Source organism: Enhydra lutris, unplaced genomic scaffold (genome assembly GCF_002288905.1).
Source record: "Enhydra lutris kenyoni isolate GAN:26980312 unplaced genomic scaffold, ASM228890v2 scaffoldscaffold44, whole genome shotgun sequence".
Taxonomy (NCBI): Eukaryota; Metazoa; Chordata; class Mammalia; order Carnivora; family Mustelidae; genus Enhydra; species Enhydra lutris.
Window position 1 is genome coordinate 7,783,724 of NW_019154128.1, and position 16,154 is coordinate 7,799,877.

The 16,154-nt window shown below is 43.4% G+C and overlaps 1 protein-coding gene across 1 annotated transcript in view; it reads left to right on the forward strand.

Moving 5' to 3' along the window:
* Positions 1-16,154, forward strand: part of LOC111155948 (RFX family member 8, lacking RFX DNA binding domain) — a 56,477-nt gene that overhangs the window by 25,833 nt on the left and 14,490 nt on the right. Inside the window, exons 2-6 of the mRNA XM_022516431.1 lie at positions 9,177-9,287; positions 9,872-9,925; positions 12,217-12,330; positions 13,135-13,285; positions 15,837-15,895. Coding sequence (XP_022372139.1) covers positions 9,177-9,287; positions 9,872-9,925; positions 12,217-12,330; positions 13,135-13,285; positions 15,837-15,895 — 489 coding nt within the window. The remainder of the gene's footprint in view (positions 1-9,176; positions 9,288-9,871; positions 9,926-12,216; positions 12,331-13,134; positions 13,286-15,836; positions 15,896-16,154) is intronic.

The window sequence follows — 16,154 nt, forward strand, 5'->3', positions numbered from 1 at the left end:
ACATCTTGCAAGATAGAATAGTAGAATGGGTAATAGAGATGAGGCTCTGAGTCAGAGCTGGGTCTCTAGATCTTTGAGTTGTTTCTCTTTTCCAATATATAAAGTGGGGATAATAATTATTATCTACCTACCTCATGGATTGTTGGAAGAATTTAGGTAATACAAAGTAAAGCAGTTAGCAACAAATAAATGCTCAGTGGATTGTAGTGATTAATATCATTAGTAGGAGCAAAATTATACCAAAGAAAGCTTCTTTTGCAATCTTAATGACACACGTCCTATATGACTACATACATTTATGATTTTAATTTCAGTTATAAAAATATTCATCAAGTTAAGTTCATCTTCTCCTAATCAAACTGAAACATAATTATTCATGTGCTTTGAGTAAAAATTGAAATTAGGTCCCTTAATGATTGGAAGACGAAGCACCTTTGCTCTGCAATTGGACACCAAACAAGTATGGTCCACAAATTAGGTTTTATTACATTTTTATCCTCTTACCTTTGTAATTGCTTCAAGTTGTTTCACTGCTATTGGGTGATTTGAGAGGACAAATTAAGAGGCCAAAATGATGTAAATGAAAGCCTGGATTAATGACAAATGATGTCAAAACCTAAGAATGTGAATGCAAATTGTAGTTAGACTAAAAGAAAGTCAAATGCCAAAAAGCATATTAAGCTAACAGTGCATTTGAAAGATTTTACGGAAGAAAAAAAAAGGTGAGTTATGTGCCATATAATCACGTCTCAGCCCTGTTCATACTGGATCCTTCTTTAGCCAAATTGATCATAAAATCTAACTAAAGAAATGGGGTGCCTGGGTGGCTCAGTCAGTTAAGTGCCTAGCTCTTGATTTCAGCCCAGGTCATGATCTGAAGGTTGTGAGATGGAGCCTATGTCCAGCTCTGTGCTTAGCATGGCATCTGCTCGAGATTCTCTATTGTACTGTGTGAATTCTGAGCCTTCCTTCATCCCAGGTCTCTCTCCCTCCATTTCCAGGGGACTCTTTGCAGTACCTCCTGGCCCCTCCCAATTCCTAGTGGTTAAATCCTGACATCCTGGGCCTGGGCTGGCTTGTACCCTGTCGAGCAGGAGCTGAGAAGACAGTTTACCAGGAACACAAGTGACTTCACTGGGCAGACTTGACTTGGGGTCCTTTCTGAATCATGGGCTTCCCCCATGATTTGGCACCATTGAAGCATCTGAGGCCTCAGGGAATGGTGGAAGGAGACCTCTTGGACTGGAAGCCCTTCGTTCATGGCAAGGCTGGCTCTGGATGTTGGTGTGGTTTTATTAGAACCATATTTCAGCAATGACTATGCTTTTGACCACAATCTAATAAATGTCGCAAAGGACTGAGTCAGAAACGCACACAGGAAGTGATGCAGTGGTAGTGACCCCTAGAACACGAGGCCATCCTGACTGGTACCTCAAGAGCTGGACCATCACCTCCAATGCTGCTTTGGCCTCCCTACCCTTGTTGCCCCTCTTCTTGAGTGGTAGACCCCCCATGTCTACCATTGTCTCCCTTTCTAGCTCAGCCCAGCCTTGTCTTAAGATTAAAGCATGGGGTGGGGCACCTGGGTGGCTCAGTGGGTTAAAGCCTCTGCCTTCGGCTCAGGTCATGATCCCAGCGTCCTGGGATCGAGCCCCGCATCGGGCTCTCTGCTCCGTGGAGAGCCTGCTTCCTCCTTTCTCTCTCTGCCTGCCTCTCTGCCTACTTGTGATCTCTCTCTGTCAAATAAATAAATAAAATCTTAAAAAAAAAAAGATTAAAGCATGGGGCCAAGGCAGTGTCCATTTGGCCTACTTGGCCAGATCCTCTGGGTGCCAGTGCCCCTGACCTGGGCCTCCACGGATCCCTCTCTTGCCACAAGTCTGGTCTCCATCACTGATCTTCTGCTCACCAGCTTTGTAGCCCGGCTGTGATACTGCCTCTTTCTCTCTCACTAACTGGTGCATACTTTCATGCATCTTTGCTTGAAGGGGGCCTTGGAGACTAGGTAATTTTTTAAATAAATAGATAGGATTGCATTGAGCCCAGACCCATGTTATGAGCCATTGACCTGAATTAAGTGATCTCAAAGGTTAGAAGAGGCAGCCTTGCCATTCTTTTGAACAAATGAGGTATCACCCTCTGACCAGAAGGAGATAGACACTTTTGTTAACATCTGTCTTTAAAGAGGAGATTTTATTTTTCCTGTCACTGTTGTTTCAAAGAACAAAATCCCCCATTTATATGCTATAAAAAGAGGGGCGCCTGGGTGGCTCAGTGGGTTAAGCCTCTGCCTTCGGCTCAGGTCATGATCTCAGGATCTTGGGATTGAGCCCCAGGTTGGACTCTTTGCTCAGCGGGGAGCCTGCTCCCCTTCCCCACCCCCACTGCTTGCCTCTCTGCCTACTTGTGATCTCTGTCTGTCAAATAAATAAATGCTATAAAAATAAAATAACATCCCAGTGAGAATAATGGGATTGTGTCCCCTAGTCTGACACACAAAGACCTCTATGTGGCATGGGGTTCACTTTCAGCCTCCTTTTAACAGTGAGGAGGGTAACCCACCCCTCCTTTCAATGGCTGTTGAATTAAACTCATATACCACGTTGAACACGTGGTAGGCACTTGGGAGTTGCAATTGCAAATCCTAAATAATTGAGAGTATTGCTCTCAACTGATTGGCTTGCAAAGCTACCAGAATCAGGGTTGGGGCAGAGTGGCTGAACAATAAGGCAGAGGGTTTCCCTTGTTCTTTTAAGTCAAAAACCAAACCTCGTAGCTTCCAGACTTCTGTTTCTAAGTAGCTAAAGGAATATCCCATGAAGATTTCTGTCATCATCAAAAGAGTTTAGTAAGTGTTATCCAAGTACAGTCTTGTAATAAGTACCAAACAGAAGGGCTAACTAATCACAAGTGACACCCTCCTGAGTTTATCAAGCTGCTGATATACGGGCATGTAAACTGTCAAACTAACAAGGGGATAGCCTGCCCCCCCAACATATATTCCCTAACACCCTATACTTCAACCGTCTTAACTCCCATGCAATGTCTTTGCAGTTATTTATGTGACATCTTTTTTATGGATTGTCATCTCTGTGAGAACAGACTGTCCATCAATGATCACAGTTATATCCCCCAAGGCCTAGTGCAATGCCTGACATAGTAGGCATGCAGTAAATATTTGATGAGGCAATGGCAGATGGATGGATGGATGGATGGATGGATGGATGGATGGATGGGGCTGAATATATTCATACCATGGTCTTGCATTCATTTCCCAAAGAAAATATATTAGGAGTAGCATATTAACACAATATAGAACTGTAGAGAAATTGCTCTTTTTCCAATTTAGTTGAGAAAAGGCCTCACAAGTGATTTTTAGAACATCTCTTAAAGGCTGATGACTATATATTTTTATTTAAATTCCTCTTCTATCAGCCCTTTACTCAGTGAACTTTCATTTCTGACATTTTCTTCTGTCTTTTTTCCTTTTTTTAAAGATATTTTATTTTATTTTATTTTTTTATTTAAGAGAGAGTGAGACAGCACAAGCAGTGGGGAGGGGCAGAGGGAGAAGCAGACTCCTCATTGAGGAGAGAGCCTGAGGCAGGACTCAACCCTAGGACTCTCGGATCATGACCTGAGCCAAAGGCAGATGCTTAACTGACTGAGCCACCCAGGTGCTCCTCTTCTGTCTTCTTTCACTCTAGGTTTTATCCAGTGTTCTATTTATTGTTTGTTGGTCTTGAGGCAATGTCCCAGAACCTGTGTGGCAATGGGCACCTTACAAATTTTACCTGGAGAAACCATCATTGTCCACACCTACCCAAGAAATCATTGAGATATGACAAGTGGAATTCCAAGATATCTCAAATTCTTCACCTACGGGTCTCCTTGCATCATTCATTAATACATCATGCTATGTGGAGGGGAGGTTGACCAGATCCTATGATCTGAAACTCTCTTGTCATTGAGCACTTCAAAGTGTACTCCACTTCCAAAGAAGAGGGTGGTTTTCTGGTAGTTTCGCATCCAGACCCTAAATCTATTTGTCCTATTTTGAAATAGAATATTATGTGGAAATGTTGTGAAGTATTCTGCCCAGTTTCCCAAAACTTGGGCTGGAGACTGAACAGAGACAAACCTTTAGGAAAGCTTCTGGGGATTTGGAGAAAATGGGAGGGGCTGTAGTCTCTGCCTGTGTGAGATGAAAGCCATTGACCTCCATCTCTCCTATGCCCCTGGACTCTGACCTCCTCCCAGGTCTTCCTACCTTGAAGATGATTGCCTTGCTTCCAGAAGCAGAGCACTAGTCTACTGCCTTCCTCTTTGTATGTTTATGTAAGTTGAAACAATCAGGTGTAAAGATATGTATTGACTTAGAGTGGACAGAGCAGCTACAGCTCTGGGGATGGTGGGAGAACTGGGAAGGAGATGCCACCTCTTCTGGCATCCAGAAAATACACATTTCCTGTGCAAAGAGGGTTGTCCCTGGGCTCCCAGTGTCTCAAATACCCAGCATTAAAGGGAAATTATCCCACACCACATGGAGAGGACTGAATGTTCTCCATGACCTACAACTGTCTTCACTATAAGGTATGAACCTGAGAAATGCAATGTACATCTCATTATTCTCCATTTCCTTGTTCTGTGAAGGTGCTGTGTTACATACATCAGAGGATATTATCTTTTCTGAACTGATCATTTTAAAAACCCCAAATCAGAAAGTGGAAGACCTAATTTCCATGATAATTTTTCTTTTCTCTCAGGAGCAAGTTCTACCCATGGTGACATCATAACTTTACTTCTAAGGGAAATAAACCCTTCAAAAGAAATATATGGTTACAGTTACAGAAATTGATTTTTTTTAACTCCAAGCAGGTGCTAATCACCAGTTGTGTATAGAAACCTGGAGGAGAGTTTTGAAATAAAAGTTGTACCCCATGTATGTAAACTTGCTGCAAAAAAAAAGAAAGAAAATAAAAGAAAAAAAGAAAAAGAAGAACACTTCATACTTGCGCTCAGAAACAGGTGGCTTACTAAAATTATTTCTCTGTTATCTGTTCTGTCACAGTGGAGACATCATTGGCTTTGAAAAATCTGCTAATTATAACAGCATTATCCAACAAGAAGGAACAGTGAGTATGGAATAAAATAGATTTACTATCATAGACCCTGCAATATTCAATAATTGCTTGGTCAACTACAACTGTTTTCCTGTGCTTAATGTTCTTATTATATATGATCCTTAACCACTCACTCTTTTGACCAGGGTTGTTCATTATCCACAGAGTGCCACACACAACGCCGGGACAGATGTCTTCAAGGAGCTTACTGTTCACTGTACAGCAGCTGTTTGTGTTTATTTTGCTATCATTAAGAATGATGTATAGGTTGTTAGCAATGAATTTGTGTGAAAATGTCTCCATATTACAGCTATAATAGCTCTTTGAATTAGGACACCAGAACTATCAATAGCTAATCTATGACATCACACATTGAATTTCACTGAAGTTGGCCAAGATGACATGGTAGTAGTACTTTGACACTGTCTTGTTGATAGGTGTCATTGAATGAATGACTTTTCGAAACCTTTTTTTGTGACCAGCACTCCTGGGGACTGAATGAGGTGTGAAAGAAAAGTAAAAACACAAAAAGCCTACTTTCTGTACTTGAATAGAATACAGTTTCAGGGTTGAGAAACTAAGATAAACATGAAATAACTAGTGTGCTGTGGAATACAGGGTAGGCTGTAGGTAGATTGCGAAGTCCAAAGTGTGATTGGAGGAGAAAGGTTGTAGTGGGTCAGAGTGATTAGGGAAGGTTTCATGGAAGAGGTGGCCTGTGTTCATTTACTATTGCTACTATAAAGAATTAACACAAATTTAGTGGCTTAAAACACAAACGTATTTTCTTACAGTTCTGGAAGTTACAGTCTGGCATGGCTCTCACCAGGCAAAGATCAAAGTGTTCCCTACAGTCTTTCTGGAGGATGGAAGGGAGAATCCATTTCTTATCGTATAGCTTGTGAGGCTGCCCCTGTTCCTTGGCCCATGGACCCTTCCTCAGTCTTCAAAGCCAGCAAAGGCAGGCTGAGTCTTTCTCACACCACCACCCCTCAGGTTCTTTGCAGCTGGGAAGGGCTCCCCACTGTTAAGCACCATGGTGATTACATGGGGGCTACCTGGATGATCCAGATAATCTCCCCATCTCAAGGTCCTTAACCTTAATCACATGTGCAAAGTCCCTCTCACCATCTAAGGTTCCAAGGGTTAGGATGTGGACATCTTTGGTGGTCATTATTCTGCCTGCCACCATGTACTTTAGCTGATCCTGGAGGGGTCACTTGGATCTTCTTTTAGGAAGCATTCTTCTTGAGGGCATAGTTTACATTCATGCTGGGAGGTGTGCAGGCAGTGAGGAGGAAGAGGTGAGGGTTTGGGGGAGCCATAGACTCCAGGTGGGTAGAGAGCCTGTCTATGCCAGGTTGAGAATTTACATTTCACCTATACAGAAGACTGGTAGAGACTACAGGCCACCATTGAGACATCTTTAGCAGGAGAGTGACAGAATACATTTGCTTTGGGGGTGATAACTGAGGGACCAGTGTCATCAAGGATGCAGGAAGGAACAATAGCATCCAGGAGAATTGATAGGGGAGGAAGATAATGCCTGGGTCAGATATTGACAGGAGGGTCCCCATTGTATCTCTAGGGTGTGACACACAGTACGTTCTCACTGAAGATTACAACGTCATTTTTTTGAACTATTGAAAATCCCAAACTGCATTTGATATACCTAGGAAATCTAAATGAATTTCCCACTTTTTTCTTTGTCATTTTGCTGAGTTATTTCTCCAGAATGGGAATCCCTCTGATTCTTTCCTGAATGCCTTCTGCAGAAATCCCAACTTCAGTGTTTCTATAACATACTTCACTTTAGAGTTTTGATTGTTTATATTGTAAAGGACAGATTTCAATTTGTGATTTTAAAACAATTTTTTTTTTCCTGAAAGAAAAAATCTTTTCATAGGAAGAGCCTGGAAAGAATTAACTCCAGGAACACATAACTTTGCTTTCTATTATTATTTTTTTAGTAATTGATTACTTTCACATTTTCCTTGTAATGATTTCTTACATTACTACAATAGTATGTAATGTATAGTAATACATTACTATGATAGTACATAGTACATTGAACAGGTAGAACTGTGATTTTTTTGCCATGTTGAAATGTAGAGATTTCTGCAGCAAGACAAAGAACAGTCTTCCTGGAACTCTGTCTCTTGACTGGATCGTCCATAAGGCTCACTTGGGCGGCTGATTAAAATGACAGATTTCTGCCCTCGTGTGATCTACTAGGGCCCTAGGGATATGAACCCCAAGTGCTCCCAGGGATTCTGATGTAGGTGGTTTCAGGACCACACTTGAGAAACACTGGCTTTGATCATAGCAACATCAGTCTCAGGAGCATTGATGAATACAGGAGGTCAGGGTGTGCTATTGAGGAAAGGGATGTAGTTAGGGTAAGATGTGGTAGGTAAGAGAAGCTAGCCAGAATTGGACTGGATGATTCCTTAGTGCTTCTCTAATAGAAGATGGATGGTCAGGCCAGTGAACTCCACGAAACTGCCCCATCCTTTCTGATGACCCACATCCACACACTACAAGGGTTGCCATCCCATGATTCTAAATGAAGCCAGTGTTCCAAAATGGGAGGAATAGGGGTTGAATAACACCCAGTGCCAACCCAGTAGGAGCCAAACAGCACCCACTGGGAATGACATCCTTTGAGATGTCACCTTTCTGTGCAACTACTTTATGTATTTATTTAGACACCCATGCCTCTATTTATTTATTCTAAAAATATCAGTAAGAGGAAATTCAACTTGGTATCTTCACAATATTAAGTGCATAGTGTGCATTTTTCCAGGGAGAGGGTCAATTGCTTTCATCAGATTCTCAAAGGGGTTCAGGACCACAAAGAGTTAAGTAGTACAGATTTCAGGACGCTGAAAAGACTACTGACCATGTCTCCTAAGTTGCCCTGATCCTCACTGTGATATGGATTGATAACAAGGGAGCATGAGAGAATGAGGAAGCTGGCAGTGTCTGTTCTCGATTGTGTGTAGCGGCTTGTGGGGTGGTGGCCGAGGGCCACTCCTATCCATAAGGGTGGGTGCAGGAGGGTGGGTGCAGGAGGTCCAGAAGGCCACTCTGCCCTCACCTGGCTTATAGACAGGAACATACTGCAAACCCGCATAAGCAATCTACTAAGCAAGATACAAGTGAGTAGCTCAGTGAGGCTCTAAGTATATGAGATCTGAGGATATAAGACCAAAGGATGAAATACTGATCTTGGAACTGTACTGTCACAAAGCAAACCATTGGGTTGGAGAGAGAATGAAGAAGAGAATATTCATGCGTGTGGCAATCCAACGTGGCAGGCTTCACGAGCTTAATTTCCAACTCCTAGGAATGATTTCTACCTACTCCACTGAGACAGAAATTATTCCAAAGTCATTCTGGAAAACCTTGAAGAAGTCATTTAAAATAAAATCAAGGTCCTGCAATCAACCAGGAGTGATTCTGCCTTCCCTTACTCAAAGGGGACAGCAGGAAGGAATGCTGAATTCACTTCCTGCCATGTTACCTTTTTCCTCCTTGATGAAAAGGTTTTACCATTCTGTAATTTGTCCTCCTGAAGTCTGTGCTCTTCATTTTCCTTGGTAGTCAGGCCCTGGGATTTCTGATATAACTAACCATTTTTATAATACAGGCATCATGACCTTGATAGGATATGGTTTTATTTCAGAGGGACAGTTAAATAGACAAGGATTGTATAAATGTATTTGTGGTATTAAATTATTCATAGATAGTATTTTTATCACATGTTACTATACAGCATATATAATACATGACCACAAGAGTGACATATTTGGGTAATATATTCAGTCCTAACTGCTTCCTGATGACCAGAGTTTATAGAATATAGGGGAAAGTTAATATCCTTTAGAATGAAGTAAGGGGGAAAAGTTGCTTGGATCAATATGTCCAGAGATGTGGATAGATGTTTACGTAGAACATTAACCTATAATGGTAATGTGATTATTACATGGTTTATATGCAAGAAAATGCACTTTATTTTCAAGAGATAATCCATGTGTAAATGGTTTCTAGTGCGAAAATCATTCTCCGATAAGGACAGACCCAGTTGGATCCCCTTTGTCTGAATTCAGGAGATGTCCATTCTGGGAGCAAGAACTGGCAAAGAAGTATTCCTACAAAATGGTAGGCTTGCACATATGGGAGAAACTAACTTTTCATGCCTCTGATGCCCGGAGGAGTAGATGTCTTCTTATTTTGCCTGTGATCATTTGAACCAGATGGAGTAATATTTGCCTTCTCCCAGAACTGTGAGCGCCAACATTCCCTCCTGGGGTTGGTGGCAGTCAGGAAATTCAGGTCTTCCCCTCACATCCTATAGAAAGGCTCTACCTGGGACCACTGTGTCATCTAGAATGAGGGCTTCCCTATGCCAGAGCAGAGAACAGATAGGCAGATTTTCTGGAAACTGGGACTAGGGAATATGAAGGGGGAAATTGAGGTTTAGGGAGAAAGATGTCAGAGATTGGTGGCCTCTTTAGTAGATGGTACAGACCCTGGACTTATGACATCAAAATTGAAGCTATGTCCATGTTAGGCCAATGATGTGTATGCATTGTGCCACATAAGTAAACAACACTGTTAGAACTCAGCTGTTCTCAGAGCATAACAACATAAGTAGCAGCCACTAAGGGCTTAGAGAGGTCATTGAGGATCAGTTCATTCTTGAAGTGACCTTAAAATTGAAATCATTTTCTCTATCTTCCTAGATGGCCTTTCTTGCCAATGAATACTGCAACTATTGCCAAGATATTTTACAAAACGTGAGGAACCAAGAACTTGAGAGGGTAGGTTTTATCTATAAAATACAAGTATTTATGACTTATTATTAAGCATTTTACTTGAAAAGACCCCCTCAAGCGATGTCGAGTGGGAATTCATTGCACTGTAGTCCTTAGAAGTCACCTATTTATAGATACTGAGGTGACGTCTGAGGTGATATTTTTATTCAGTTTAATCATTTGAAAATTTTCCAAGGTGCTAATATAACCTTATGCTTCAAATATAATTCAGCTGCTTTTTGAGAACTAATTCCTGCTGATTTTGAATAAAATACTGGTAATATTATTTACCTTAGAATTTTCAGTAATGCTAAAGAGCCATTTTATTGATGCATGTTAACTAAAAAAGAAGCAAGGCTTTGAAGCAGGGTCATCTGTGTTGTAATGACTGGGTTTTATTCTAGAATTGGCTGTGGAAAACACAACCAAAGCTTTTAACCATTCTTAATTTTATATTTTGTAGTAGAAAATCCAGGGAAATAAGCACACATGTAAATAAAAGCTTTTCTGATGTACTTAGTATTCTAAGTACATCAACTTTGGGTGATAATATTCATTTAGCATGAGTTCATTTAGTACTTATTCAGTGTAAAGCATTATAGTGAAGCAGACACGTTAATGCTTTGCATTTGCTCATCATTTGCTCATCAAACATTAACTTAATTCTTACCTTGTGACTAGTACCATTTCTGGAACTAAGAAGGTATTCTCCATAAGGTTTAAGAGGTTATAATCTGGTACTAAAAGGAGCAATATAAACCAAAAAAAAAAATGATAAATGTGATACAATATGGCAAGTTCTAGAACAGCAGTTTGATTAGATTGTTTTGGGTGCCAGGAGGAAAAATAACAAAAGTATCTTTTTTTGAGAATCTACCAAGGGGAAGCCATGATGCTATTCATTGCAGTGGAAAAGCAGAGGTTTAGAGACACTCAAAACCGCAGTGGGAAAGGAGTTCCAGGTAGAACCAATGATGTAGGCAAGAGCAGCAAGATGTTCTCAGGCGTGACATGGCAGAAGGGTCACTATGACTAGATGTAAATATCTCTTAAGGAGAGAACCAGAGGGGATGTGGAGAAAGTAGTCTGGTACTAGAAAGGGCCTCATGCCCTGTGAAGAATTCTGATTGACTGAGAAGGTGGTGGGGAGCAGTGATGCAAGATTGCCAAATCAGAGCAGAGGGCAATGAGGAGGTTTTGTCAGAGTCAAGGTGAGAACTGAGGCAAGGGGTCAAGTCTGGAGCAGTGACAATGACATCAGAGAGACAGATGGACAAATGGGAGAAATATTTCTGAAGCAGATGCACACAGGATTGGATAACTTTGGACAAGGGTGGTGAGGGAGTTAGCAGAGATGAGCCCGTGGTTGCTGCCTCATTCATAAACCCACCAACCCCCAAAACCATGCTGCAAAGTTAAGAGAATTAGATAATCCTGTTTATACCACTATTGCATTTTTTGTTCAATATCTGTGAGCCTCTTTGGAGATGTCTTCCCTAGAATTTCTGCCCCAACAACTGGATTTCAAATCATGGGTTCGTCGTCATGTCCTTTGAGAGCTGGCCGTCACTTCCTTGACAGCCTGTATACAGGAATAGCTCCTTGCCTAGAGTCACTGGTGGGTCCTGTGTCAGGATTTCAAAGCCACAAAATATCTGAGCCTGCAAAAATCCTGAAAAGGCAAGGGTCTCAGACTGGCCACCTGGTTCAATAATAGAGTCTGAAGAGTCCATATGGGCAAACATAAAGAAAAGTAAGGAAGCCACCATTTTGTTCCACAACAAAAGGGGTCAGCAGAAGGCTCCACGGAGAATGATACCAGTGCCCTTTTGCTCACACAGTCCTTAGGTGAATTCTAACTTATCAAGGAGGCCTCTTTGATGACATACTGTTACATGTCCTTCTGAGCTTACAAATAATTGAGGGAATCAGTCAGTCAATGAACATTTGTTCTAATCTGTGGTCTATGCCCTGTGTCCAGATCCTCATCCTATTACAAATCAACAGGAGCCCCCTTGTGGTCAGAAGCAGCCTTCATTCTAGAAAACTCGAAAATGCCATTTCACATCATCCCACCCAAACGGCAGTTCTCACTGGGTTACTGGAAAGAACACTTCTAAAACTCAGCTTGGAAAAGCTGATAGGCTGAGCTATACGTTAACTGGACTGACATTCATCCCATTATCATTTGAGGCTGATTAAGTATATAACTGCAGATCGGTCTCACCAGGTGCAAAATGAGTTCTTGAAGGTAGGTTCTGTTCCCTCACCAGGTGGAGGACTTGCTCACTTCCTTCTGGAAATCTCTGCAGCAAGACAGAGTCATGCTTATGACATTGCCCGATGTGTGCCAGCTCTTTAAATGCTACGATGTGCAGCTATACAAGGTAGGAAGACCTTTGCTTGCCTTGCCGGTTTGTGTCCTTTCCAGAAACTGTTACCAGATGCTGGGGTTAGAACTGCAGCCCTCCTGTTCTGCAGGCTCCGGGGACTTCAGGCCCTCTAAGGAATAAATCATGATGTTGATGGATCCTTTTGATCTTTCCCTGAAACTCAGCTTTTCTTTATGAATTCAGCAAGAGTCACCTCATAGAAAGAAAAAGCCAGTGCACCTGGTGACCTATGGTTCCAGGGATTAGTGAGCCCTGCACTGAGTCAAAGTTCTTTCTCTGGTAACTTCAACAAAAGAAATCTTTAAAATGAGTAACTGGAATAATTGTTTTGGAATATACAGAAGTGCCAGGTTTTCTCACTGCTTTTTTTTAAACACTCGACCACCAGAATGATTATTGTTATTTGGAGGATCAGTTATATATAATTTCTGTGGTTCTGAATCTGGTCATGAACCTTTACCTCTTACTTCATTATTTTTTAGGAAACAACCTAGAGCTTCGACGTGTTTAACACAAAGGTTGAAGACTGGAGTCTGGGTTCAGCCCTTATGTAGTTGGGTTTGATCTGCCTCCTATGGGCTAAAATAGTGTTTCTGAAAATTTGGAATCAATTATCAATATTTGAAGATCTTTGGAAAAAAAAATCCCATTCTGGCTGCACACCCCACACACTGAGCAGTGGCAAGTGCTGCGTGGTAGCTTTCTCTCTGAGTTTGTGGCCGGCTGAGCGTGACCACTTAGAACTAGAGGATGTCTACTGTGGCCGGCAGTTACCACCTCTTGATAATTCTGTTGCAGGGAATTGAGGACATTCTCCTTCATGACTTTTTGGAAGATGTTTCTATTCAGTACCTGAAGTCTGTCCGGTTATTCAGTAAGAAATTTAAGCTGTGGCTACTTAATGCCTTGGAAGGTTTTCCAGCCCTTGTACAGATCTCTAAACTCAAAGGTAGGTTTCAATGAAAAAAATCAATTCTGTGAGTGTAGATGAAGGATCTAACTTTCATACTGAGGCAGGACACCTCAGCTGTGGCTTAACGCTTCTCCTCCTGTGCTAAACTGCAGTCCACAAGGCCTGATTGGTTCAAATCTGCCGGCCTTTTCTGGAGTGCAGTGTTGGGTCCTTCTGCTAATCCATCCATTGTCCCTTAAAAATACTAATATGGGCTTCTGGCAGGCCCAGGGAGTTAGAGGTGCAGGAAAGGTTCTGCTGACTGTGGCCCAGGCAGGGGAGTGGCCGGCATTGCATCCATCCAGTGGCTAAAACCCGCCTTCTCATACCAGTCCCCTGAGGGCCACCTACAGTCCTTGGGCTCGGTGGCCCTGTACGCAGGACTGACCAGGGCTCTGGCTCCAATATTCTTCTGCTTCTTTGTGTCTGTGTGGCTTCCCAGCAAGGCTTCTAAGAATATCACTCCCTCCTTAGAAATTCCCCCTTGTCCTTAACTTCTTCACACCTCTTGGGCCACTGGGGCATTCACACTTCTGTGGTCTCAGTCTCCACACTGACTTTCTAGAACATGTTCCCTTTCATCCTGCTGCCCGGTGGTAGCCTCTGGAGACTAATTCCCCAGGTTGCTTGTCGCCTCAAGGCCTACAGCAGCTTAAATGCCAGCACTCTCCTGCGTGTGCGAGACATGGTTTATGGTCCTGGAAATACCTCTTTCTCCCTCCTGCTTCTGTGAGGTTTTCCACCACTGCCTGTAGCTTCCTTCAATGTCTTCCCCACCTGGGCCCTCCTCTTCTGGGCCAGCTTGCTCAGGGCTGAGCCTTGCTTTCTTTGCACGTTCTTTGCTGTCTTCTCAGAGTGCCCGCAGATCAGGACCAGCTCTAATTTTAACCCACCAGCCCTGCACCCCTTACTGTGTTCAGTACTCACAATGGGAATCTTCCCATGGCCAGGCAGGGACCATGGGCTATGGGACTGCCAGCCAAGAATCAGCAGAAAGAGGGTGCTGCAGGGAGCATGAGGTCTGGAACTTGCTGTGGCAGAGGGTCCATGAAGTGAGGAGACAAAGCCGCACTCCAGCCTTCCTGTGGGCACTTCACCACTCAAGCCTGGTCTCCGTCGGTCCCTTCCCGCGACTACTTCAGAGCTTCCTAGTTGATCATCCTGCCTCCAGCCTCACCCCCTCAGTCACACTTCCCTCCACCCCTGGTGATGGCTCTACACAGTGATCTGGCCCATTAAAACCTTCCATGGCCCCTGCTGCCTGGTCGATCCATGGGCTTTCACTCACTATACAGAATCATTTACAGCTTGGTCTCTGGCCTCATCCTTGTCCCAACCTCCACCCCCTGCACTGGTGCTCCCCAGCAACATAAGACAGGTTGTCTCCAAAAAGGCCCTTATTCCTGCTTCTGTCTCTGCCTAGACTGCCAGTCCCATTCCCAACCCCCAATCCCCTCCACCGCCAAGCCCTCACCCCTCCCTAACTCCTAACTTGCACATTCTAAATGAAGCCACACCTAACACCTTCTTCCAAACAGACCTCTCCCTCCCCTCTGCACCCCCACACATCCCTTCCTTCCTTCTTCCCCAGGTGGCTCTCACTGCCATGTGCACTTAACCTGTTCTGGGGAAGGCGTCTGCACTTCCTGGTGACCCATCCTCAGAGGGTGAGCCCCTAGAGGGTAGCAGCTGCCCTCCTTTGTCCAACAATCCGGCAAACACCCAGCACACATTTATGGAGCAAAGACTGCACGAGTGTCCCTCATAAATATTTGTCAGATGAATAAACGCACACACTCCCTTTATGATTCCTCTTTTCACCCTTTCCTTCTCTTGGATCACTTTTCTTTTTTAAAGATTTATTCATTTATTTGAGAGAGAGCAAGCAAGCATGAGGGAAGGAATAGAAGGAGAGAGAAAATCCTGAAGCAGTCTCCCCGTTGAGCACAGATTCCAATGAGGGGCTGATCCCAGGACCCTGAGCTCATGACCCGAGCTGAAATCGAGAGTTGGGCGCTCAACTGATTGAGCCACCCGGGCCCCTCTCCTTGGGTCAGTTGCTGAGGAGAGCCCTGGAAAGATGACCTTGTTGGGGGAACTCAAAATTCCTGGGCAAAATTCCTAAGCTCCTTTGAGCAGGCACATCAGAGGCTGGGAGTACATCACATTCCAGCATGGAGGGGTGGGGGGAGTGGTTTTAGTCAAGTGGCCCTTGCCAGCATCTCCTAGTCATTCGGGAAAGAGTCATGTCTATGCTGTGCGTCCCCTCCCCCACTGTATACATAAGAACTTGAACCTACAGGGACACCTGGGTGGCTCAGTCAGTTAAGCAACTGCCTTCGGCTCAGGTCATGCATGATCCCAGGGTCCCGAGATCCAGCCCCACACTGGGCTCCCTACTCAGTGGGGGGCCTGCTTCTCCCTCTCCCTCTGCCCCTCACCCTGCTTGTGCTCTCTCTCTCTCTGTCAAATAAATAAATAAAAAATATTTATTTAAAAAACTTGAAGCTACAGTATTAATAATGGCCACGTGTATTGTTCTTAACAGAAGTGACTGTGTTTGTCAAAAGACTAAGAAGGAAGACATACCTTTCCAACATGGCAAAGGTAGGTTTCAGCCTTAAAGGACAGGAGGGAGCAAAACAGTTTCCTAAAGCAAAAATTGAAAGCTGCAAGTATGCCCTAAGAGCAGATGGTAGCTCTCTCTGTAGGGAGCCCGTGTCTATCCCTTTACAAAGCAGAGGGCAGACAGGAGGACCTTGTTGGCCACTAACTGGGAAAGCATAGTGTGCCCAAAACTCTCAGCTAGAAGCCAACCCCACTGCTCCCCTGCTCAGAAAGGTTTTCCCCGTAGGAGGAAGAAGCA